General features: G+C 41.4%; 1 protein-coding gene across 1 annotated transcript; it reads left to right on the forward strand.

Moving 5' to 3' along the window:
* znf219 (zinc finger protein 219) lies at nt 1–27,295 on the forward strand. The gene is made up of 5 exons (XM_084712709.1): nt 1–132; nt 17,137–17,221; nt 18,549–20,871; nt 21,018–21,164; nt 23,833–27,295. Exons 3-5 carry the CDS (start codon nt 18,552–18,554, stop codon nt 25,032–25,034), a joined length of 3,669 nt encoding a protein of 1,222 aa, XP_084568835.1. The 5' UTR covers nt 1–132; nt 17,137–17,221; nt 18,549–18,551; the 3' UTR covers nt 25,035–27,295.
* Nucleotides 27,296–27,589: the final 294 nt, after the last annotated feature.

Here is a 27,589-nt window from a genome sequence, read left to right on the forward strand (position 1 = left end):
GGAGGGAGGGGGAAACGGCGTATGCTTGTATACAACCCTGATTTCCATTTTTTTCCCAACTCGTAATGTATTTAATTCAAGTGAAACGTAATCATGACGTGTCGTGTCATTAATCTCCTCGCCGCCTCTCCCGTAAGTACACTGAGTCTTTACTTTCAACATATATCCTATATCTTCATTTATCTAGTTAAATTTTTTATCCGCCACTGTTTACATGGACACTTTTATGCATGGTGGCGTGAAACACCGGTGATGAAACACTTCCAACATTGTTGGATTTATTGCGACTGTTGTTGCCCCTTTTTTTTTTTTTTTCCAACGAGCAACACACGGGATAATGGCCAATATAGTTGTTGTTGTGTTTTAATTTCACTCCGCTTCTAACGTGTATGTGTGTGAGAGTGTGTGTGTGCGCGTTGGGAGCATGAAGCATGTATGTATGTATGTAACTGCGCGCTCCGGACCACTTTACGTGTGTGTCATGTATGTAAGCTGGTGTATGTGCGCGCATGGCCGACGCATGTAGCCTCCTATAGCCCGTGACATGACAAAAAAACGGTGAAATGCACTGTTTGGCCGCATAATACAGCAAATAGTCGGTGTAACATGTGAAACAAGTCGATTTTCGGAATGAAACGCCACTTTAAAACGGTCGCAAGTGCACGAAAAGTCACTCTGAGTGGTTAAAGATGCATTTTTTATAAAATAGCGTAACTTTAACTTTAAGTTCTGTTAGGTAGTAGTTATTTCTATCCGCGCGTACACGCTAGTTTTGAATTTATGAAGCGTTATGACCTCTTCTTCTAAATCTCCCTTTTTAAACCTCTCTGAAAAACGACCAAAAAAAAAAGTAGCTTTTACGAAAAGAGGCACAAGTTCTCGGTGCGTAACCGGAGGATTTTCGATAAGCCGCAGACATATTGTCCAGGCGTAAAAGTGGATTTTTGCGTGTTAGCAAGTTGATTTACAAAGCGTAATTTGTGCGTAGATGCGATTAGCTTGACTAATTCTTTTGTTGGACACACATTAGGCATTGTGTAGTGCATTGTTTTCGAGATAAGCGCCGTCACTTTCATGTGGGATGTGCGCAGAAAACGCATCCACAGGCTTGTAATAGTGTTTTATAAACGTTATACTCCCTCCACCTTTTACTACAATGTTTACTACAACCCGTTTAGTTGTCCTAACATCACCTCCACTGTCTACAAGCTCAGAAAGTAGCATAGCAAGTGTGGCATGCAGCGTTGTGAGCCGTGTGTGTGCAAAACGTGAAGAGAAGTTACCGGTTTTTCAGCCCCTGCTTTTTTAAAAATGTGCGTTTTTTTGGACACGATGTCGCTTTTTTTGGGGGACCGATGTCGGTTTGGGAGATTGGCAGAGGATTCAAGATGAAATCCATGATGGCACTTTTTTTTTTTTCCTCCTCCCGTCCTCTCCCTCTGCTCTGCTCGCTCACTCGTCTTTTCCCCTCCCTTAATCTTTTGTATAGAAAATTTAAGAACAAAATGGAGCAGGGGAGAGAGCGATAGATAGGCTGACATGACACACACACGCCAACCAACCTCCCCCCCCCCCCCCGACTTTCCAAAAAACTACGTCCCCACTGCTTATGATTTTTAATCGCTTTTCTTTTTTTGGGGAAGCGGGGTTGTGCGCGGACACCATCTGCGGGTTAGGGTTAATCTCATTTTAGCGGGGGTGTTTATTAGTGCATTGTTTGTTGATGGTTATTTATTTCATTAATGTGCCTCTAATTGAGATGGCCGCGAGAGAGAAGAGGGGAAAGAGCGACTGAAAATGGTTGCACGTTATTGACGCACATCACAGGGGCGAGGAGGAAATTCCTCATGAGATAAGGCGCAGACGTGTCATCTGGGTTGACCAAAGACACTCCTGTCGCCTTTTCTATATCCAGTGGAATATGTTTAGGGATCCTGAAATGCCCTATTTTTATATCCACCACTCAAAATGTCACACTTTTCAGAGTGTGTGCACAGTGGAAGTAGGTTGACATTGCTGGCTTGTCCTATAAACAGGAACTCTGTTTACTTCATCTTTTTATTTGGACATTTTATTAAACGATTTTTACACATAATGTCTAACTTAAATAACCCTAAACTATACTTTATCTTCAGAAATTTGTTATTAATTGACAATGAATATGATATAGACAGAAATGAAGAGTAAATTCTTGTTGAAATGATTCCTTTGCTTTTGATTTTTGCCCTCTAGAGTGACTTTTTGTTGCTGAAAACTATCCACTGAGCACTAACTGGGTTTATTTCTAGTAAAAAAAAAAAAAACTGGTTGATTTTCAGTGTGAACATGTAAGACCTCTTTTCAATCAGCTAAAATGTGGTTACAACATCAGAATGTGACAAAAGGCGAATTTGTTTCATTATTTTGATAATTTTAAACATATTTTCTAAGTTAAATTACACCAAACTACAGATTATCTTCCCTGTGAGTTGAAAGCAGATATGATACATGGAAGAAATGACTAGTAAATTTTTGTTGAAATTGGTATTTTTCTTTTGATTTTTGGCCTCTACAGTGACTTTTGTCAATGTTGATATGTAGTTGAAAACTGATGATTCGGTCAGAACATCTAAGACCGCTGTTCGCCCTGTTTTCCAGCTAAAATGCAGTTACAACACTAACGTGTCACAAATCATACAAATGCGATATAAAAAGTGAGTGTAACATATAGTTGAAATGAGTGCTTTTCTTTTGATTTTTGCCCTCTAGAGTGACTTTTTGTTGCTGAAGACTACCCAGTGAGCACTAATTGGGCTGATTTCTAGTTGAAAACTGGGTAATGCTCAGTCTAAGACCTCTTTTCGATCTCTTTTCAAACAGCTAGAATGCGGTTACAACATCACAAAACACCAAATTTGTTTAATATGCATATTCCCTTAATTAACTTACCCTAAACTACATATTATCTTCACAAATTCTCAATTAGTTGAAAGCAGATATGATTTATGAAAGAAATGAAGAGTAAATCCTTGTTTAAATGAGTGCTTTACTTTTAATTTTTGCCCTCTTTAGTGACTTTTTGTTGCCAAAACTGCACTTACCCCGGGTGTCAATATTGATTTCTAGTTGAAAGACCTCTTTTCACCCTCTTTTCAACCAGCTAAAATGCGGTTGCTACATAAACATGTCATAAAACACAAAATCTTTTAATTATTTTGATAATTTGCTCATTTGTAGGTTTAAAGAGAAACTGTATTGATTAGTATGAAGCCATTTCTCCAAAGTCATTTTCTCTGGTAGGTGAAATCCGGTCTATACAAAGACATAATTTCAATGTCATATAAAATCTACTGTTGCTTTTTGATTGCAAGTTTGATTATTCTAATGGTATATACACTGGGATGAAGTATAAAGAGCGACAGAGATCCTTAAGTGTGCAGGATGTGATGGTGGCTGGCTTAGACACCGGACTTACACCCTGGCAAGTAGAGTTCTAGACCTGTCTGCCACATAGTTTTCCAGCCTTTCAACTGAGAAATTTCTCAGTTAGGCTCCAAACTGCCAGTAGGATTTCATTTATATATTGAACGTTCAATCAGATAGTTAAAATAGTCGGAAAACTTTAACTTTTGAACCGATTCTGACACATCAACTAGTCGATTTAAAAAAACTAATGCCCGACGGATATATTGTTTGGCTAATATAGTCAGCTGATATGAGCCTGATTTGGGCCCGTCAGAGATGTATCATCGGTGTACATGTTTTGCACCGATAGCATGAACATTTAATGCAGAAAGTGGTGATTTAGATTTAGAACAACAGGAGACATTTATGAGGACAAGAGGAGCTCTCTGGCAGGTGCACAACCTCCCCCTATTGACTTTGACTGGCAGTATCAGAATAACCTGTAACTGACTGATACTCAACAGTACTGATGTTTATTTAGCTATTTATTTAATTTATCTTTTATTGAAATGGTCAGCAATATTTAACTTGAAGGGAGAGTTCACCTCAAAAACAAAAACACGTATTCTTCCTCTGGCCTGTAGTCTTTATCCATCTATACTCTTTAGGTGTGATTTTTGAAGATATCGCCTGTAGAGATGCCTTCTCTCCAGTATAATACGACTACATGGCTCTAGTCCTGTGGTGCTCAAAAGAAAAGAGAATTGGTACAAAAGTGAAAGTTTTTCCTCGAGCCCCACCGATTTGGGATTTTTGATTTTAGAGGGGTAAAAATTCACTGATTAATGATGTGGTGACCAATACGAAACGGCCTTTTCTCTGTAGCTTGTGGACCAATTTTGTACAGACATGACTATAAAAGTACTAAAAATGCTACTTTCATAAATAACTACCTATATTAAAGAATATTTAAAGGGACATTTTACCCCAAAATCCAAAATTTTGCTTTGTCACAGATATATAGGTCTTGGTGTAAATGTTTTTTCAAAATCTTTCTGATAGAAAGAAAAACGTTCCTACATGAAACTGTCCACAACAAGCTCTGTGAATAATCTTGATTAACTGGGTCATGATTTTTATAAAGAGACGCTGGCTTTGAATTTTTCAAATGAATTTTTTTAAGTGCTTTGGGCCCCACAAGCTGAGTGCCGTTTAGTCCCATTATACTGGAGAGAAGGCAGACGTTTCTAAGGCTGGTATCTCCAAAACTGTGCAGCTCACACCAAAACAATCTAGATGGATAAACAGCACTACAGGCCAGGGGGAAAATATGGTTGAATTGAGTAAAAATGGCATTTGTTTATGAAAACAGCCTGTTGAGTACCTTTATAGTCATATCAGTACAAAATTGGGTCACAATCCAGAGAGAAAAGGTAATTTTCCTGCTCAAAAGTTCACTATGTTGGCCACCATATGAGTAATCGATAAATTTTTCCTCTATAAAATGACTATCAGTCTCACAAATCTCATATGGGTCGGATTCTAGAAAAAACATTGACATTTGAACCCATTTCAGAAAGTCTTTTTACTGTTTTTCCAACTGAAAAATGTGCACCGGGTGCTAAGACGAGCATCTGTGTGTGATATTAAAAAATAAACATGAAAAGAATCACGTCTCGGTGGGAAAAGTACCCACCCGTCCACCCCTACAGGTTGCCTGAGATGGTTTCCTGTTGCGAACACTCATCGGGAACCTACTGTACTAATGAATATGAAACACTGGCCCTATGTTAAAAAGCGTCTAATGGCTTTGCTTCATTCAGACCTCTCTCTGTCTCTCTCTGCTCGTTGTGCTCAAGTAGTATCCTCCTCCTCCGCCACCATCAATGCCGCCTCCTCCCCATCTTTGTACATACTGTACTGTACTTGAGGGGGCACATACACCCCATCCAGGTGGCTCTTGGGGGGGAGAGACTGTGTGTGAGGGAGAGACAGAGGGAGAGGGAGTAAAAGGGAGAGGAGTGTAGCACCAATCAAGGCTTCTGATTGATATAATTGGGTCATTAGTGCGCTGCGGGAGAGGCACCTGCTTGCCCTCAGTTAGGGAGAATCTACTGCATTGTGACATTTTGAGACTGTTGAGAGTTCTGCTGGCTGCTCGGGATTAGTGTGTATTTAGAGCATTAGGGTCTTACTTAAATAGTACGCCACTTGTGCCACTTGTGTGGAGTTTGCAGACCAGTTTCTGACTGATTTTCTTGTTTTTTGTTTTTTTTTTTACAATAAAAGGTGGGACAGGTACAGTAGATGGTTCACGTTTACGCTCCAGCCTGTGGGTGTGTGTGTGTGCGCGTTTGACTGACTGGAATCGAGTCATGATTTCGGTGGCAAAGCGAGCTAAGCAGGTCAGAGCACCAGCAGAAGGGGCCCGCTGTGATTTAAAACAGCAGGTCAAGGAAAAGATAGAGCCGCATGGGTCCGATCATCAGGAGATGGTGAGCAGAGGAAGCCTAAAGGTTACAGAGACGTCAGTAAGCTTCAGCAGCCTCCTCCTGTACATTTATTATGGTGAAATACATTCTGTAACTTTCAGAAATTAACAATCCAAAATGCACACTCTTTGAAATAAAGGTGCTAACTAGAACCATAAAGGGTTCTTCGGTTTTTATGAAGGTTCTACTTGGAAACCTTTCAGAGAGTCCTACCCAGAACCCAACATGAAGGGTTATACCTAAAACCATCAGTAAAAAGTTACACCCACAACCCCCTATAAGAGGTTCTACAGAGAACCCTTCTATGGTTAACGGTTCCTCTCTGGAGGTTCCATCCAGAACCTTTCCACCTTCAAAGGGTGCCAACAAGAATGCTCTCAGGGTGTTCTAGTGAGAACCTTTTTAGATTCCATGGGTTTTATCTAGAAAACATTCGAGGGGTTCTATTGAGAACCTTTTTATATTTCAAGGGTTTTATCCAGAACACATTCAGGGGGTTCAATCGAGAGCCTTTTTATATTCCAAGAGTTTTATCTAGAACACACTCTGGGGGTTCTAGCAAGAACTGTTTTATATTCAATGGGTTTTATGTAGAACACACTCCAAGGGTTCTACTAAGAATCTTTTTTGTTCCAAGGGTGTCATCTAGAATCCTCCAAGGGGGTTCTACTATGAATGTTTTCATATTCCAAGGGTTTTATTGAGAACCCACTAAGTTGTTCTTTTTTGATTTTGAAAAAAAAAAAAAAAAAAAAAAACCTTGACAAACACTTGATGAAAGAGTTTCCTTGGAGAACTCGTTCCCCTAAAAAGGATTCTTAATGTAACCTTTAGTTTTACAGAGAATCCTAGATAAAACCTTTCTTCAACAATGGCCCTCCTCAAATAGTTCTGGGTGGAACGTCAGCCTTCCAGGAAGAACCCTTTTGAAACCTCTATTTCTAAGAGTGTACACCCACTTCTAGGGTTGTCACGATAATGAGCTAAGAATTTTAAACATTAATACAATACTCATGAAAATAAAAATACACTCAGGATGTCTTTTTCCAACACAAAAAGAAAAACAAGACGAGACATAGTTTTTTTTTTTAAAGGAACAACCTGCTCACAGTGCTGGTACAGAAATAGTCACTGAACACTGTCTGGTTTTGCTGCAAGACAAATCTCAGGCTGGACAATAAAGACTGAACTTTACTGAGTTCTTCAGTGAGAACTTGGATACTTGGTACTTTTGATGCTGGTATTAACAGATTTCATAATACATTGCTACCTGACTGAGTGGTTCTCTTTTAGATAAAGAAATAAAATAAGTCCAGTAAGTCACAGATTGTGTGAAACTTTGTCGTGTTTTTAATTCATCACAAAACATAATTTTGCTGGTTTATACCACAAAAACATCTGATTTAATATGACGAAGAAGAGAAATAATCGTTTTGCGTTATGTATATAAGTTTACCACAGCTGTATGGTGCTGAAAAAGCATCTTGAAAAGACTTAAAAAGTGTCTGAATTGACCTCAGAAAAGGTGTAGGAATGCTGATAAACGATTATTTTGTCTCCCACCTATCTGTGACAGCAGGCTTTTCACCTTAGAACAACTACGAGCACTTCTAACTAAGGTTGTCAAAAGTATTGATACTTTTTTTCAATACCACGTTTAAAAATATACAATATCTGTTAAAAATGTTTGGCTAGGAGCACTTGACTTTGTTTTAGGTGCTATCTGGATAGGGATACATGTAACAACACAAAAAAAAACTCCAAGCCACTCTCTCAGTGTCGACTGACTTTTTCTGTACCAGCACTGTGTGCAGGTTGTTACTTTTTAAAAAAAGAAAAAAAAAAAGTCGTTCATTGTTAATTAATTAGCTGTGTGGTCCATAACATGTCAAAAAATGGTGAAAAGTGTGGATCAGTGTTTCTCAAAGCCTAAGATGGTGTCTTCAAATGTCTTGTTTTTTCCACAACCCAAAGGAGAATTTGGATCATTTGTTTTTTCTCCTTAAAAAAATGAGTCACAATGATCTATCAATTATCAAAATAGTTACAGGTATTAGATTTAATAGCTAATCATTGCAGCACTAGTCAGATCCTCTAATAGAGAAAACAAAGTTTTACTTTCCAACTTCATATCCTAACTGTCACGGTGCCCTTGTTGGGGGTTCATCATCCTGAATTACTCCAAGAAGTGTTGATTTAAGTATCGACACTCACATATACTGTATATATAAACTGATTTCACCTGGGAATAGCTATGAACACTTTTACCTTCCAATGTGCTGTAGTCCAACAACACAATCTAGTTCTCTGTGATCACACTGTCACCTTTAGGCTCAGATCCCCTGACTGTCAAGGTGCCCTTGTGGGGGGTACATCACCCCGAATTACACCAGGATGTGTTGATTTAAATATTGACACTCACATATACTGCATATATATATATATATATAATATAATAAGTGTAATTGGGAGCGCATGAAGCGAGGTGTTACTGAGAAAGAGAACACATGCTCTGCAAATTTCCCCAGGGTGCGTAAAGAATCAACCTGTGTTAACAGTTGCTATTTTTTTCTATAGGTGCTCACATGTCTGATACAGATATTCCACAAGGAGGTCACAGTGTAGGGTCAGCATCCCTGGGGCTTGTGGGTAGTCGGCATCTTGCTCAAGGACACTTCAGATAAAGAGGAGGGGGTGGGAATTGGCTGACGAAAGGGTTCGAAATTTTTTGATTCGGTTGTTCATCATTTGATTGACAGTTTTCTGTTCACATTTTGATTTTTGATGAGAAAATAATTACAACACATAGGCATTTGTTTCACCGTTTGGCCCCTTCCTTTACTTCTCTTCTTTCAGCCCCTGCAGGTGATCTTCAGTGTGCACAGATAAGCCTTTTCCAGTGATTTGCTCATGACATCTGCGTGCTCCAAACCAATTCTTCTCTTTAAGGCTTCAGTCTTGTAATCCTGAATCAGACGAGTCAGTCAGCGCCTCCGCTCATTGGTTTAGACACAGCGCGGCCCGCATGACTTGGAGCCAGAGTCTTGTTTCTCTGCCGAGATTGCTCTGATGTTTTCCAGCGTTCAGATTCGTTCGCTCAGATCTGGCACCGCCGCGTCGCTCCCTGTTCAGAGCTCTCTCCGCAACTGTGGGGAAAGTGTCTGCTCGTGTTTTCTCCGCTGGAGGAAGAATTCATTGAGAAAGAGCAGGAGCAACAGCTTGAGAGGTTCGAGGGGAGAAGAAATGAAGTGGTAAGGTTAGACAGGAAGAAAAAGAAGCAGGATAAATCGAAGCAGAGAAGGAGACGCAGAGAAAAGTGGCACTTTTTCACTAAACGTTGCTGGTGGCCTCCTCAGATCTTGCAAAAGATGAAAGAACTGAGGACAGATTGAGAGTCTAGGGCTAAATGTATCTTATTTTTAACTTTTTCTTCTTTCGGCTGACAAAATATCTATTAACTAGAATTCCTGCCTCATGCATCCACCAAAGTTCTAGTTTCATCCAAGTCTGTATAATATATGTAGTGAGGACTAGGAATTTAAAAAAAGGTGATAAAAGTGTATTTTTTATCACTCTTCTGACATGTATGATTCCAGAGAATAATTTCCAGTGTCTTCACTTGAAAACTATTTTGACAGAGGAGGACAGAGGACTGATAGAGAGCTGAACATTATGATGTCTCAGTAAAGTTGACCTTTGACCTTTTGAATTTAAAATGTCATCATTTTATCCTATCAGACATTTGTGTAAAATGTAGTCACAATGAGCATGTTAATTATTGGGTTATGGGCAGAAACATGTTTTGTAAGGTCACCATGACCTTTGTGCCCCAAAATCACTGAGTCCAAGTGAACATTTATCCCAAGTTTGAAAATATTCCATCAAGGTTTTCTTGAGATATTGCACTTACAAGAATGAGATGGATTTTAGGTCACAGTGAGCTTGATGTTTGACCTTAGACCAACAAAATCTGATCAAATCAGACTTGAGTCCCAGTGTACATTTGTGCCCAATTTGAAAAAAATCCCTTCAGGCGTTCCTGAGATATTGCACTCACAAAAATGGGACAGACATGAGGTCCAAGTGGACATTTGACATTTCTGTCAAAGTGTTCTTACGATATCACATTCATTAGAATATGATGACAGACAGACTTTAGGTCACAGTGACCATAACTTTGACCTCGGACTAAAAATCTGATAAGACCATCTGGCCCCTAAATTTGAAGAAATTACATCAAGGTGTTCTTGAGACTTTAGGTCACAGTGACCTTGAACTCTGACCTTGGACCATCAAAATCTGATCACTTCATTCTTGAGTCAAAGTGGACATTTGTACCAAATTTGAAGAAATTCCCTTCAAGCATTCCTGAGATATTGGGTTCATGAGAATGGGGTGGACATGAGATCACAATGACCTTTGACCACTAAAATCTGACCAGTTCACCCTACAGTCCAAGTGGACATGTGTACCAAGTTTAAGGAAATTCTGTCAAAGCAGTCTTAAGATATTGCTTTCAGAGATTGGAACAGATGTTTTCCAGGCGACTGTGATCCCTTAAACAGAAGTATTGTTTCCATTCTCAGACCAAAATGATACACACAAGTTATCATTTTCTGTACAAGGAATCCATCTTTACAGTTAGCAGTGGAGACACAGTGGGAGATGTCCCCCTCTTATCACTGCTGGAGCTGAAGACAAGGGAAGCGGAGTCTAAGAGAGAGAGCCAGACAAAGTTGGGAGCGAAGCGGGGAGTGAAGCAGGGGGTTCAGGGAAAGGTGAAGTAAAGGAAATGAATACCGTCTGTGGGGAAGTTCGCCACGTGACCACGCGATAAAAACCACAGGGCCAAATTATACTGTACCGCACAGAGAGCGGACTCCCCTCTCTGCCTCCCCCCGAATCGCTCATCCCTCTCTTTCATACACGTTTCTTTTTTTTTTCCTTGTGTGGTCAGTGTCTCATACACCCACTTATCCCCAAAGGACACCTCACCGCACACACACACTTCATCACATGAGGGTTCAAGTAATACAGCTGGAAGAAAGATACACTTGTAAGGATTCACACACACACACAGCCTGCAGACACACATTTTACTTAATGCCCTAAAGGCCTAGGTCTGAGACCTTGGAGATGCCTATTTTTAGGTGCATGGAGGAGGAAATGCAGGCATAGATAAAAAAAAAAAAAAAACAACACAAAGCTAGTTGTTGTACAAGCCATTGATTCCCAACCTGGTGCTCCTGGGTCGTTAGTTGATTACTGCTATCTAGAATTTGGCAAGAAATAAAGGAAATAAAGAAAAAAATGTAAAAAAAATTATTCCCTGTACCATTAAAGGGATATTTGAAGTGGAGTTGAATGAGGTACTTATCCATACATAGTGTATTATCTATGATGATGGCCAGCAGCAGAAGTACCGGTGCAGGATGCCAAACAATGCACTGCTGTGGACAAAATGAGAAACAAAACATATTTTAACCAATTAAAAAAGGTCCATGCCAGTGTTCTCTGCTTTACCTTGCCATCAGGCAGCATTTTCTGCCGGGAAACTGCCATTATATGAGCCAAATATTGCTTTCTCTCTGTCAACCAAACTCCTTTAGCAAAATCTGTAATTTTACCTTGCATAACATGCGAGTAACCCTTTCAAACACCAAAGTCACACAGTAACACAAACAAACTAACCGGTTGAGACAGCGATAGACCAGCAACTCCTGTGTTCTGCGTGGTAAAATGACTAATTTTGTCAATGGAGTTTGGCAGGTGTGGAGATATTGATATTTGGCACAGCTGCAGTGATTACTCGATTAATCAATTAGTTGATCGCAAGAAAATCGGGTTGTTTGTTTCAGTCATTTTTTAAGCAAAAATATGAAATATTTACTGGTTCCAACTTCTTAAATGTGAGGATTTATGATGGGAAATGAAGAGTTTGTGGATTTTCAACTGTCGGTTGAATAAAAGAAGCAATTTGAAGATGTCACTGTGGGCAGCGAGGAATAATCACTGGGGGCGTGTTGAGCCCTAATTACTGTAGGTAATACACTGACTATGGATAAGTACCTCATAAAACCCCACTTTAAAAAATCCAAACTATCCCTTTAAGGAGTTTACAAAGAAGAAAATAACACATGCTCCAGAACTGGGTGCTTCTTTCCTGCTGGCTTCTTTTAACTATAAAAACTGTTAAAACGAAACAAATCACAGCCTGTTAAGGGCTAACAGACTTAATTATGAAAACTGTGATGAGTTGTTGCAAGTAGCTACTGCTTAGCTACAAAGGCTAACAAGCCACAAGAGGTTGGAAACCAGTGCTACAGTCGATGGACACTCTTAATAAACCGCCTATAACACACATTTACTCTTGTATTATTAATGCAATGCAGAGCAGATGTTGTACCTCCAGCCCACACACACACACACAGAGTAAAAAACACTAAGTGAAAGGTGTTCACACCCTCACATTTACAATTATGATGTGTAGCATTCCGACATGCACAAACCTGCACTTACTGCCTTCACAATAAAACTCTATCACTCAGTGGATATTTACACAATGACATCAAAACCCCCCAAAAATAAACTTGTCTGAACATATTGTGCTCCGACTCCCTTGGCAACTATTAATCACGGATGTGATGTATGACTCAGCAACCCCCCCGACTTTTTCCTTTACACACACACAAACACACACAAACACACACACACACACACACACACACACACACACACACACACACACACACACACACACACCTTGTGACACAAGTGCGGGAGGAGTTATCAGTATTTAAACAACTGATTTTTTCTTTATGGGCTAAAAAAAGAAAGTTGGCATATTGACCTCTGTCATAAAAACAAATCTCCAGTGAAGGTAACATCAGTTATCTCAGTACCCACAAAGTTGCACAGCAATTACTGTAATGACAACATCACGGCAATGCTTAACACCACAACGATGTGCTTTTAAGCTGTCATTACTGTGTGAATTGCTGTGTTGTTACACTGCTGCACGTACGCTGAAAATTTCACCGTCAGAGAAGAAGCAGGAGAAAAAAGAGCAGGAAATCCTTTTTTTTTCCTTTTCCGTCTTGTGTCAAGACTGACTGTATGATTTAAGTGGATCACACTGGCACCTGACATTAAAGGGATAGTTCAGTGTATTACCTACAATAGATAGCAGTCAGCATGCTCCCAGTCTGGATACCTTTTTGATAGTCATTAATATTTTTATGTAGTCCAATACTAATACCAGTACAATAGAATTGTAATGTGTAATGTAACTTTTTTGCTAAAATGGATTTGGTATTGAAAAAAGTATTGTAGTATCACATCAAACTGTCATTACCAGTACTGTTATCAAAAACCTTTGAATGATATCCAGCCCTAGCTCAGGGTCAGCAGCAAAACATATATTAGCCTCCTAAAGAGCCACATCTAATTAAAACCTAATTAAAATCAGTATCATATTAAGTGTACGCTATATTTAGAATATTTTCACTGCCTTACTTTGATGTTAGACTCTTTTCAGATGGGAAAATACCATTATATAAGCCAAAAAAAAAGTCAAATTGCTCAGCTTCCGCTCTGGTACTCCTCTCTGCTTAAAACTGGGGACATGTCGACAGCCATCTACTATTGGTAATACACTGACTGTGGATACATACCACTTGAAATAATCTGAACCTCAATCTCTTTTATAAAAAAAAAAAAATCCATGATGTACCTTTAAAATCAGATTTCTAGTTCTTCTTGTAAAACTGGCACATGCACACTTCATTGCAAATCCTTTAAAACTGCTGCAATTAATTTGTATGCAATTTCTGGCTCCAACTGTGTGCAAAAGTGCTTAAATTTGCAAACTGGGAATGAAATAAACAAATGTGGCTAGGATCCTGTTTAGGTGTCTGGTTTTCTTGGTTAATTCACACCTGGGCTTTATGTGCTTCTGCTCCACCTGATTCCAATCTGATTTCTGTCCCTCAGTTGCCCCAACCCCCTTTTCTTCCCTTCCCTTTCCCTGCATCCTTTGCTGCACCGTATCTCCTTCTCTCCATCTATCCAAATTGTCTTTATTGGCATGACAGGGCCGGTGGTTGGCGACAGCCACCGTCACGGTAGAACAATGCATTGTGATGGTGATATTCATATGATAATGCCATCAGACTTAACACTGCTGCAGATACATTTAGATAGCCAGTCTCCCTTTTTCTCTTTCTGTATCTCTGTCTCTGTCTGTCTGGATGTATGTGACTGTGTGTTGACTTTCCAAATGATTTTTAAATCTGTTGTTCTCTCTTCATGTTATGCCCCAGCCTCTCCTTATTCTCTGTTCCAGCATGTCTGTCTCTTTACCCTATTTTTATTCCCCCTTCTCCCCTCAACACCACGCTGGCAATCACATTAAATCATTTTCATTCACATGGCTTCTGACAATGTTTTTTTTTTCCTTTTTTTTTATGCTGCCCAGTTCGTAACTGCGCTGTATGTTTCTCTCTGTCTCTCTCTTTCTTTCTCTCTGTCTGCCTCCTTTCTCATTTTTTGCTCTTCGCCATGTTGGCAGGGCCCAATCTACCAGCTGATATCAGCATTCCCTGGCACTCGGCCAACTGGCAACACTGCAGGAGAGAAAGAAAGACAGAGAGAGAGGGAGAGAATGAAAGAAAATTAGTGAATAATAGACGGAGGGAGGGAGAGCAGGAGAATGAGAGGGGGATGGGAAGAGTATGAATCAGGGAGAGAAAGAAAGACAGAAGGGAGAGGAAGAACAATAATGGTGGATTAAGAAAGGACTGTGTGTGTGTGTGTGTGTGTGTGTGTGTGTTTATGTGATTGATATGGTGTGATATCCCTGTGAGTCATAGCTGAGCTAAAATGTCAACTGGCTACATGAGAATCTCTTTGTCATCCAGGCTCAGTGACACACACACAAACACATACACACAAATCTAGCAGATCATATAAACACATATGTGACCATACCGCCGCATGAACGCAAATATGGGCGACACACCTGCGAACACAGATGTTCCATTGTTTTGCCACAATGATTGATGACCTTTTGTTTTGTTGTGGGCCGCCTCTGCTGCTTCTCAACTCCACCAAATGATGGACAAAAACAGCCGATGTGCATAAATCCGGTCGAACTGATGCAAACTGCTGTGCACTCAAAATATTTGGGTGTGTGTGAGTGTGCTTGCCAAAGTGCTTGTGTGTTCAATATGCTGTATATCACACTTTACATTTTAGCTGACTGTGTTATCTGGGGTGACGCTCGCAGTACAGTAAACACAACAGAAGAATGAGCTTACATTTGTACATTACTTAAACAAGTAACCATGACTAAGCAGTGTGAGGGTCACAGCCACCACACCCAGCCAGCAGATTTAACTCACATAAGTGCATGCATACTGTACCACACTCTAAGAATAAAGGTTCCAAAAGGGTTCTGCCACTCAGAACCTTTTGCTTGAGGGTTCGTTGTAAGACCAAAGGGTTACTTTAAGAACCCTTTTCATCCAAAGAACTCTTTTTGGAAGAACGACTTTTTCAAGGATTGTTGAGATCCTTGAAGAATTCTTTCGTCAAGGGCTCTTTGTTCCATAATATATAAAAAATTCTCAGTAAAACCCGGTGGGTGTGTTCTAGTTAAAATCCTTGGAATGTAACAGGGTTCTCAGTAAACCCCCCTCAGTGGATTCTAGGTCAAACTATTAGAATATAAAAGGGTTATCAATAGAACCCTCTGAATGGATTCCAGATAAAACCCTTATTAAAAAGAGAATAACCCCCTGTGTGGGTTCTAGATGAACCCCTTGGAATATAAAAAAGGTTCTCACTAGAACACCCTGGGTGGGTTCAAGATGAATATTCTTGATAGAACCCTCTGGGTAGGTTCTAGATAAAAACTATAGAATATAAAAGGGTTCTCTCTTTGCCTTAGTGGGCTCTAGATAAAAGTCTTGGAATATAAAAACAATTTGGGAGAACCCTCTGAGTTCTGGATAGAACTCCCAGACAGGGTTCTGTGTGGAACAATTATACCATAGAAGGGTTCTCTGTAGAACCTTTCACAGGGGGTTCTTGGTGAAACCTTTCACAGATCGTCTTAGGTATAAACCTTTATGTTGGGTTCTAGGTAAAACACTCTGTTCCAAGTGCAACTTTATAAAATTTTCTTCCAGAAACCCAAAAGGGTTCTCCTGTGGGGACAAACTGAAGAACCCTTGATGGTTCTAGTGAGCACCTTTATTTCTAAGAGTGCAGAATGTGTGTATGCAGTCCTGATTTAAGCAAAAAGCTGCTACTGTATGAGTGCACAGGAAGGGTGTGTGGGGAAGTCAAAACATCGCGCGCCCATCCTGTTTGGGACAGTCCATGTCCTGTGGTGGTGCCCTTAACTCCTAATCACACACCGACACACACAGACAGACACACACCGGTGCACATTCACACTCCTGCTAATCATCCCATATGTGCGAACAGTATGCTGGAGTGCATCGTGAACACATGCAGGAGGCAGAACAGGTGCACACCTGTTACACATTCAAGCACATGCATACACCTACGCAAACTAAAGCGTAAATGAAGATCAAATAAAGATTTGCTTTGTACTAAACATTTACATGCATTAAAACACATTCAAAGCGGCGATGTAATGAGTATGCATTTGATTCTCTCTGCTATTAGCATTTATGATGGAATACATTCAAAGAGTCTCGCTGCAAATTGGGTTTTATCCTGTTTGAGGAAAATCAGCTACCTGCAGTTCATTGCTCAATATTTCAAAAGCATTTACGCCCACATTGACACTGATATTGCTAATTTATCTAAAGTCTTTAGTTAGATAATAGCCTCAATAATGTGCTAAAATGTGTTTTTTTAAGTGGCAACAACATAATTTCAAGGGCAATAATTGCTGGGTTTTGATTGCAAATAACTCATATTTAAGGGAATTTTCTCATTCATTATAATTTTTGGCTTCTTTCAAAGCCCTGACGAAGACCTGAAATGGTGGAAACATGTTGGGATTTTAAATGTGCCACTACATCAGCCACTACAATAAATGCTTTTGAACTTTTCCTTCCACCTTGTTACCATTAAATTTCTGAAGTGCTTGGATTGCATTCTTATTTATTTTATTGTATTTGTACCCCCCTGCCTCATTTTCCGAGAGTATCTGACAGATTGTATATACACAGTTGAATATACAGAGCAACAAGTCATCTCTTTTTCTCATGTTTTTTGTCTCCAGAAAATTAAAGGAGGAGGCTGCCACAGAAGTGTGTCCCCCATCAGCCGAGACACTAAAGAATGGCATAACATCACACACACTGCTGGTAATTCTCTACTGTTCTCATACATATCAATGTTGTCAAAAGTATCAATAGGTAAATACTTTTTCAAAACCACATTTAAAGCAATACAATATTAACATCCAATAGCAGTGACCGATTGGCCACCTGGAAATTGGACAAATGCTGGAATGAACTGTCTTTGATGATTTTGATTCAAAAAGTCATTTTATGTATGCAGCCCAAAACATTTAAGATTGGTCTAATTGTATCTTTTTAACATATTCCTATAAAACTTGAAATTGAATGTTACACCAGTATCCCAGGCCAGAAAAAAAAAATCAGGGTATCAAACAATGAAAGTGGGGTTGAAAATAGGTTCAAAGACCAGGGCCTTTTTTTTTCATCCCAGTCCTTCACTGTCCAGTAGTATCTAAAGTATTGCAGCAAAATAAGTGGTCTTTCAGGAACCCAGTTTAGTCTTGATTTACCTGTCTGAAATTTAGCTTGCAGCAAAAACAGGCAGTGTTGTGTGACTTTGTCTGTACAGCACTGTGTGCAGGTGGTTAATTAAAAAAAAGAAAAAAGAAGATGTGATTGTAGGCCCTTTTTCTTTTTGCTGTTGTATCAGAAAAGGTCATGTAACGTAATATAAAAAGGTCTTGGTAGAACCCCTTAGTGTTTTCTAGATAAGTCCCTTGGTACATAAGAGTTTTTGTAGAACCCCCTGGGTGGGTTCTAATTAAAACTCTTGGAATATAATAAGGTCTCAGTAGAACCCCCAGAGTGTGTTCTACATAAAACCCTTGAAATATAAAAAGGTTCTTGGTAGAACCCCCTTGGTGGGTTCCAGATAAAACCCTTGTAATATATAAAGGTCTAGCTAGAACCCCCTGGGTCGGTTCTGGATAAAACCCTTGGAATATTTAAAGGTCTCTCTAGAACTTCCTTTGTGGCTTCTTGTGGACACCCTTAGAAGGTGGAAAGGTTCTGGACAGAGAAGGTTTTGGGTGGAACCCTTACACCATAGAACGGCTGTCTATAGAACCTCTCATAGGAGGTGAAACCTTTCTCAGGTGGTTCTAGGTTCTAGAATTTCAAGTGGAACCTTTATAAAAGATTCTAACAGGAAGAGGTGCTACCTTTATTTCTAACAGTGTATAAACCTGTTAGGCAAACTAACCTGATTTGCTTAAGTCTATTTTCTAGTTATTTTCCAGATCTGGTCAAGGTCACATTACAGTTAAAGATAATTATGCACAACATGCAAATGTGACCTTTCCTGTAGGTTTTTAAAGTTGTAACTCCTCTTAAGTCATCAGTCCGCCTTACTATCTGTTTCTCTCCTTCTCTCTGTGTTTTGTGCTGATAGAGGATGGATTCTCCGCCAGAGTGTGTGTTGTCTCTTTCTTGTGAGCAGCCCCAGTCCCCCACAACACTGCCATCCCTGGACCACAGCCCTCAGGCCTCGTCTCCTCACACCCTGCTCTCTCTACCTGACAGCCCCGTTGTTCTGCCCATTCACAGCCCCGAACCTTCCCCTCAGAGCCTGGACACCACGCCTTATTTCCCCCTCTCTCCCTTCCCCCTCCACGAGGAAACTAACAACAATCACCACGATGTTGATGAGGAAGAAGACGATGAGGAAGAATTGGATGGAGTTCCTCCGTCCCCAACCCCGGCAGTGGCTCTGTTCCCAGGAAGTGGAGGACAAGAGGCTGGATGCAGCCCATGTTTGGACTCCTCTCCACCGGTCACACCATCAGCGCCAGTCCTTGGGTTTGGAGCCCTGGAGCTGGCACTTTCATCAGGGCAGAGTGGAAACTGCAGCGACGAGCTAGACCTCCAACTGTTCCAGAAGGATACTGTTACTAGGGCGTTACCTGGTGTGGGAGCGGCCTCTTCAGGGCCTGCGCTCAGGTTTCCCTGTCACGTTTGTGGGAAGAGATTCCGATTCCAAAGCATTTTGTCTCTACATGCCCGAGCTCACAGTTTGGACCGAGACCGCCGAGCTACAGCCCTGTACCGCACTGGACTCCCCTCAGCACCCCTAAAGCAGCACCTCAAAATCCAACAGAACCACAAAGACTTAGCCCAGAATCACAGAAGTCACCCGAACCAGCGTTTACTGCCAGGGACTCTCATCCAGCATCTCACAGAGGAAGAGGATGTTGATAATGAGGTCAAAGGTCTAGATGACAGCCTACAGACAGACCAGAACCCAAGCTTTTTACTGGACGACAGCACACCATTGACCCCTCCGCTTACAGAGGACCCTGTTTCTGTGACCTCTCCCTATTCTTCAGCTATTGTGGAGGGTGCGTCTACGCCCATAGCGCCTACGTTTCGCTGCCATGCCTGCAAAGGAAAATTCCGCACGGCTTCAGAGTTGGCGCGCCATGTCCGCATTCTCCACAACCCGTATAAATGCACTCTTTGTCCTTTCTCTGCCAGCCAAGAAGAGAGCCTGGCATCTCACTTGCAGGAGTGCCACCCTTCCCCTGAGGTACCTGCTTTGCCACTGGCCTTCAATTCAAGGCCAGTCATTGCAACTCCTGACACTCCTGTGCCCACACCAACCCATACCCCGGCCCCAACCCCAAGTACCCCACAGATGACATCAGCCTCTACAGCGGCTGGGTCTTCTGCATTGCCAGCATTTCGCTGTGATACTTGTGGACAGCGCTTTACCCAGTCTTGGTTCCTGAAGGGACACATGCGAAAGCACAAGGACTCCTTGGACCACAAGTGCCAGGTATGCGGTCGTGGTTTCAAGGAGCCTTGGTTCCTCAAAAACCACATGAAAGTACATCTCAACAAGCTTGGGCTGAAGGCTGGGCTTGGTGCCCTTGGGGGACCAGGAGGCGCTGACCAGCAGGCCAAAGGCTCTGGTAGTAATCTCAATGCCCTCTATTCAAGCCTCCTTCTGGCCCAGCGAGGAGGTGGCAGAGGTGGACGATCAGAGAGGGAAGCTGGTGGCAGGATTGGGATGGGATCTAGCAAATCAGCCATCCTGGGCTACCTGGGATTGCCCAGTGATGGCAGTGGCGCTAGCTGCATGGAGAGACTTCAAGCAGTGGCTCAGGTGGCAGAGATGGGAAACGGTGGTGGTGGTGGTGGCATTGGCAGCTCAGGAGGAGGGGGTGCAACTAGAGGAGGCGGCACAGGTGAAACTACAGCATCTATTTCAGAAGGAGGGGACCAGGCAACATGGTGGCAGCTGGTGGCTCGCAGCCTAGCAGTAGCTCAGCAGCAGCAGCAGAGGCCCCACCAGAGAGGCCAGCAGCAAGGCCAGCGAGGCCCAGGTCGGAGCTCGGTGATCACAGAGGCTGACCAAGTAAGAGCCTACCTCGGAGGCCTGGATCCGAGAGACGATTCTGGAGGAGCAGGAGGGCCTTGGGAATGCCCAGACTGCGGAAAGCTATTCCGCAGCCTGCAACAAGTGGTGGTCCATGCTCGCGTTCACACTCAAAGGCCCCAGAAGGGAGGTGGCGGCGAAGAGGAGGGGAGTGGTAGTCGTCGAGGAGTGGGGCTTGGAAGAGTAGGCAGTGGTGAGGTTAGACAGGAATCTCAGCTGCACAGTAGTGGATCCCAACAAACTGGAGAAGTTAGACAGGAATCAAAACTGCACAGCGGTGGATCACAACAAGCAGGAGCAACTACAGGGTTTCACTCTGTCATCTCAAGCTTCAAAGGTACAATCACATTCGCCTTTTTTTTATATTGTCTTTTGGGTTTATCATATTTTCATACTACTTTTCTGTTGTAAATAGAGGCTCTCCAGGGGCCCTTCACACCAGCTGTTATCTTTACATTTTTCCACCTTTTTCTCCACTTGCAGGAGAAAACGGCTTGACAGCAGTCTCCTCCATACCTTCAGTTCCCACCAGGGAGCGAGTGCGTGGTAGAGGGATAAAAGACTGCCCCTACTGTGGTAAAGCCTTCCGCTCTTCACACCATCTCAAAGTACACCTGAGAGTTCACACAGGTGAGCACTGCTGTGAGTTTAACAAACCACATTTACTTTTTTAACCTTTATAAATCCCTGGAAAGGTTTTGTTGAGCATCCTCACTTTAGTAGTGCTTACCTTTTTTCTTTTTTACACATTCACCCCAGAGAGCTGGCCGGTGCTAATCATAGCCCTCTACTGCAGGCGACTGAGCAGCTCCACTGGAGCTGCTCCTGGTTAAGTGCCCTGCTCGTGGGTACATTAACAATAGTTTTTGAGGAAAATCAAGCCACTCCAGGGATTAAAACTGCTAAATTCTTAGTAAAGCTCACTTCTCTCACTAGCCGGTACAAAAAACATTTTATTCTTCCCCATAGTACTCTTCTTTTCTCTAACTTGAGTTACCTAAATTGTGCAAATTGGTTTGCCATAGGCTATTTTAGATGAAGTATGATGATTGGTCTGGAAATTTTATTGCATGAAGTATATGCCTTTAATCTTTCTTATATTCACCTTCTCTGACCTTGTCTTTAAAGCGAGTCAATCTGTAATTGTTTTTCTTAAATTTACTTCAGATCATTTCTACATTATTATGACTGTAGAGCAGAGACACTGGGTACTCCAACAGATGCTTTCAGGAACAGACTCTAACAGGCTTTTCCAAGATTTAAAACAACGAAACAAAAATAAAAAAAAACTCATACTGAGTGGCGACAAGTGAGTAGGACTTAAATGGAAATTGGAAATTCTCACAGCACTCACTCACGCTCCATATGATCCATATTCATAATCAGCATGAGTCATTGCCATTTTTTTTATTATTTGCCCTCACTTGATGTATTTGATCAAAATTAAGACCCCTCTTCCATTTACGAGATGCCGCCAATCTTGCGCAACTGGTAACTGGAGCACATCCAAGTCGTTCCAGCAAGACAGTGCCCAGAATGCATTCAATGAAATCTATTTAGTATTGCCATTATGAATACTCATCTATGGCTGACAGGACCTATCACATCACAGCTATATTATTCATGATAGCGTACAGCTCTTTTTCTCATGCACTATTGCTTCTCTGAGCCATCAAGTGATTACCACATGGTCAGTAATTTAAGTGAAGGCATCAAATTATAATAATACTCTCTTGATATTACTGTCCTCTTGAGATTATTGCCCCTCGAGACATTTTACCCATTATTATTATATTTTTTTTGCTTCAGCAACAAAATCAAATTGTTCATACTTTTGCATGTATATCTGCATTCATCAATAGAGCTTGTATTCATCTTGTGTTCAGCTTTTTTGTTCTTGTGAATAAGATCGTTTACGCTTTTCATATATAATACATTTCCTGCTGTTGATATGCCTCCAGTGTGATGCCTCCTCCTCTTTATCTTTCCCAGCAGTGTAATTTTAATCATTGATGGAATACTGCCATCTCCTTTTGAAATGTGTAACTACATCTCCCACTCACCACTGTTTAAAGGACCATACGAATATTTTGCAAATTACTGCTAACAATTTTTTATTGATACTGTAATATTTTAGATTTTTGAATGTATTTTTCTGTCTTTCTGGACATATATTGTTTTCTGTTAATTTCCTGATGATATGAAAATGAATAAGCTACCTGCTATGTGTAATGTATCACAGGCAAGCACTTATGTTTACATGATTTATAGTAAATGAGCAAAAAGATGCTAAATCAGTGGTGTCTTAATGGCCCAGTCAGATAGAGTACCTTTTGCAGGTTGCAAAACGCCATGTATATTGCACTGCCTTATTTCGTTGAAACAGTGTAAAATCATTTTACATCCTTGGGCTGCTCCATTCAAAAGATTACATACAGATTAAACATACAATACACATATAACACTTTCCACAAAAGTAGAAAACTCTTCTACTTCTATTTTACTCACAGTCTTACAGAGCATTTTACAGTGTAATCCACAGATAATTCATCTTACTCACTGCACACAGTCATCTTGGACAGATGGCAACAGAAATTTAACAGCAATGAAAACAAATATGACATATAATAGGACTTAAAACGAGCTGGCCTGGGACGTGGTTTGCAGCCGTGCAGCCCAGAATGAGGAGAAATTACAGACCAGCTTGCAGCTTGACCAGGGAGACGTTTAAAGTCAGCTAATGTTAGCATATTACAAACCATGAATAATATACTGCTTAAACTATGAGTTTAAATTAATTAAAACAATTTACCCAAAAGTTCAAGTTCTGCATACTTTGCCTCCAGGCCTGCTGTTTTCGGTTCAAATCATGGTAACTATGCTTGTTAAAAACATATAGCTCTGCATATCTAGCATCAGCCACCACTAGTTTACCTTCCATGAGTTCCAAGCAACTGTAAGCTTTGTAGTCACCACAGAAGAGGGCCTGTCCCTCAATTTGTCAGATTGGACAATGAAAATGCAAGTTTTAGCAACTTGAGATATTTAGACTGCTCCTGCAAAACTGCAAGAAGCTCTGAGTGTCTCAAACACAAGGCCACCAGGTTGCATTAGCAGCACGCAAAACACGTACTGCCTGTAACAGCAGGTGGAAATTAACGCCTCTCACTGCAAAACTGCACTCTGTCTGACCCAGGCCTTAAGCCACCAGCTATCACCTAGATTTTTTTGTAGTGTTAAATACTACTTTCAGAGCATCATTACTCCCATCTTACTTTGTTAATCCTATCTTCTTTAGGTGAGAGACCCTACAAATGTCCCCACTGTGACTATGCGGGTACCCAGTCGGGCTCACTGAAGTACCACCTCCAGCGGCACCACAGGGAGCAACGCAATGCCTTGGCAGCCTCCTCCAATTCCTCCTCCACTGGTCTCACCTCCGCTATCAACAGTCTGACCTCTGGAACCTCTGGGCTGGCCAAGCAGCGCCGGTCCCAACTCAACCACTGCCCGGTCAACAGAGGCCCAACTGACAGCCCCACCTCTCGGCCCAGTCAGCAGTCGTGGCTCCTGGGGCTTCCAGACCAGCGGGAGCATCGGAAGGCTTTGGCAGCTCTAAGGGATGTTGACCTTGAGACCCAATACAGGTATCTGTCTGGGGTCATGGGGGCCCTTTACCAAGGTGGAATGGAAGGAGGCTGGATCAGGGAGTCTCCTCCACCAAAGGCCACTAAAGTGTCCCGTCGTAAGCCCCTTACTACGAGCCGCATGGTCCAGCCATCAAGTGACAAGGAAGGGTCTGCGCCCTCAACTCAAGAGGGTGGGTTTGAACCCCTGGATCTGTCCCGTCGCCCCTCACCTGGCCTTGGAGGGATGGAGGAGGATGTGAGCCTGAGTGTAGGGGAAGGAGGAGGTGCCAGTGGTGGGGATGGCGGAGGGGATAGTTCAACAGGGGTCAAACTGAGCCAGTGTTTGTTTTGCCCTTTCCGCACATCCTCAGCAGAGCTCATGGCCATGCATCTCCAGGTCAACCACACCAGTAAGTCCAGGCGCAAAAGAGGTCCTTCAACCACCGTGGATGATGATGGTGCCCCAAAGGCCACCAAGCCCCGGACGGATCGCTCCAACCTCGACTCTTTGACAATATGGAGGCATGTCAGTGAGGCAGAGTCCCAGCAGGCACCCATGGGGGAATGGCCCTCAACTCAGGCCAAGACCTTGAATGGGCTCTCTGAGGATACAGCAGAACATCTGGACAACATCCTCGACCACCCAGACCCCAACATGGCCACAGTGTCCAACAACATAAGAGACGATCTGACTCTCAAGGGAAAAAGCGAGGGGGATGACGAAGAACAAGAACAAGAGGAGGAGTTGGAAGAGAATTTGGAGAACAGCAGTGTTGAGGATTCACATGACCAGGATCTGAGGATGTCCCTTGCTCTGTCACCAGCCCTGAGCTCCAACCACATGGAGGAGGAAAGAGTCTTAACAGATTAAAAAAAGATCTTGGATGACACCATTCCAGTTGGAGAGCTGGGTTTGATGTTTCCAACTACATCTGACACAGAGATTAAGAAAGGATGGGGAGCTTTGCAGAGAGAAAATAGGTTTAAGGTCCCCTTTTTATGCTCATTTCTGGACAGAGGATACCTGACTCTTAAGGTTTTGAAAAGGACGGAGAGAGAAATCACTGCTGTTATGTTCCCTCCGACATTGTTTGTCTATTTCAGTTCTGACAGTGTGGTCGTCCACAAAATAAACTTCCTGTACAAAGGAGCATAATGCATCTTTTCAGGATTTTGTAGGCCACTTTTTCTATTTTGTTTTCAAGCTTCACTCCCAAGATGGATGATTTTTAAGATGACCTCCTATTTGATAAATGAAAGAACATTTCTGCAGATCCAGATCCTGCATCATTCCACATGCATTTATTCCACACTAATAATGGACTGTATATCTCAGACTACTATACTGACCAAGTTGAAGCCAGCTGTGAAAAGATGCTCTCCTGACTGATTGATTGAGCAGTTTGAAACCTCAAACTTTAAATTCCTCCTCAGCTCTCACACATATGGAGGAAAGTTTAGTCTAGAAAAGTTTCAAGCTGTGAACCTCAGCTAAGCTATTTGGTATTAATTTAAGGCATGAGGTAACTGTTGCAGGCCACGTGCTTTCCCTCAACTATATATCACTGCCTTTTTTGTCTGAAAAGTGTTTCTAGACGATTGTCCTAAAGAAAAACGGAAAGAAAAGTTTGTAACATTTTTTTCTTTTTCAGTTAGTGCCTGTTCATGTATGTTGTCACAAGAGTCTCTGGTATTCCTTTGCATTGAGGCTCTTGATAGGTCATTCATTTTATCTGAATATACAGTTTAAAACAATTTAAGTACAGTATATTTGTTAAAAGTGGTTCTAGGGTGTTGTGAATAGTTAAGTTGTAAAAGAAATGCTTTGTGGCTCAGCTTGAAAAGAAAACAAAAAAAGAGCAGTTGATATAAATAATGTATAATGCGATGAAAGAGGTCAAAGGCTGAGCAGCAAAAAGGGGTCAGAGTTCAAAAATTCAGTGTTTACATTGGTGCCGGATGCGGGTTCGGTTGCCAAGGCAGCAGAGATGTGTGGAAAAGAACAAAACACAGAGCGGGAGTCTGTTTGAGGGCTGTAGGGACATTGCTCGAGCCCCCGAACACAATCAACTGACACAACTTTTTAAAGAGACTTAGCAACTGTGTCAACAAAGGAACAATTTTGTTTTTTTCTCCATAAGAGAGAAGATACAAGGTAGAGAATGAGAAAGAAAGCAGTATCCCTGCCAAACAGGACTAAATCTGAGAAACAAACTGTACTCTTGGAGTATGGTGTCTTTTAGATGAGTAGATTCCCTCTCTTCTTCTTTTTTTTTATAAGAAAAGAAAAGACAATGGTAGGAGTAATTATTAAAACACTAACAAATGCATAGACATCCCAGTAGAATATGTGTAGCTTTTGTAAAGACAAGAAAAAAAAGCAGACTTTTGTTTATTTTCATTTCAAGATGCTTACAGAAAAAGGTTATCAATATAGGTAATATTGATTATAATGTTTGTGAGCTAAGACTAGTTGGAATGTCTATACAGAGCACTGTGCAAGGTTTGAGTTCCCAAAGTAGTTGTTTTTATTTTGACTTTATCGATAGACCAAACGTTTTTCAATGGAAGTTGTCACTTTCTGTTGTCGTTTTAAATGTGTGAAGCTGTGGTTTCAATAGATTTACCCCATCGATTAGCGAAATTGGTCAATCAGTTGATTAGTGTATCAAATATCCAACCACTGAACTGGTTGTTAAAGAAAGTTCAAAGTCCATCATTTTGGTGTAAACGCCAACCACATCTATTGCTATAAATTGACTCTTCCTAAGTCCCACCCCTTTTCGCTCCGTGCTCCAGTAACAGCTAAGCAAGCTTGGTACCCAGCAGAACCTTGATCAACTTCCTAATTTCCTGTTTCCTGTAAACATTTTTTTCCCCAGGAGAGCAAAGTCATGACCTGTCCTATTCTTACTCTGGTGGGAAACTACTTGTTGCCTTTGTTGGTTTAGGTCGCTCAGGTTGGGTCGGTTTAGGCATGATGAGAGAGATTTGGGTTGGTGATGCCTCAAAGATGTTGCTCGGGGACCTGTAAAAGAACATAGACCTACAGTACAGTCCCATTTTAAGTTAGCTCATGTTAGCAAAATCCTTGCTAACTAGCTGGCCAACAATTTATGTAGATCAGCTAGGTAGTTAGTCAGATGTAACTAGCTAGCAAAATATTAGATTAGCTAGCTAGTTGTATACATTTTAGCTGACATTAGCAATCAGATGTAACTAGCTAACTTATGATTGATTTAGATTAGCAAACTAGTTAACTTAATATGTGACTATTGTCACCTCCTCAAGCTTTTCAAAAATCAAAATCTTTGAACTTTCTTCAAAAATTGGTTTTCTTTTTGACATAGACAAGCCTAGCGAGTTAGCACAAGAACAGGAGACAGGAAAGAAAACTGACTGAGGTTCACAAGTTTGTTCAACTGA

The sequence above is a fragment of the Lutjanus erythropterus genome, chromosome 23 (genome assembly GCF_056507025.1).
Source record: "Lutjanus erythropterus isolate fLutEry1 chromosome 23, fLutEry1.hap2, whole genome shotgun sequence".
NCBI lineage: Eukaryota > Metazoa > Chordata > Actinopteri > Lutjaniformes > Lutjanidae > Lutjanus > Lutjanus erythropterus.

Coding starts and splice junctions, on each gene's coding strand:
- znf219 (XM_084712709.1), top strand. CDS start 18,552: ATGGATTCTCCGCCAGAGTGTGTGTTGTCTCTTTCTTGTGAGCAGCCC. Junction 20,872..21,017: donor TGTCATCTCAAGCTTCAAAG/GTACAATCACAT, acceptor CTCCACTTGCAG/GAGAAAACGGCTTGACAGCA. Junction 21,165..23,832: donor ACACCTGAGAGTTCACACAG/GTGAGCACTGCT, acceptor TATCTTCTTTAG/GTGAGAGACCCTACAAATGT.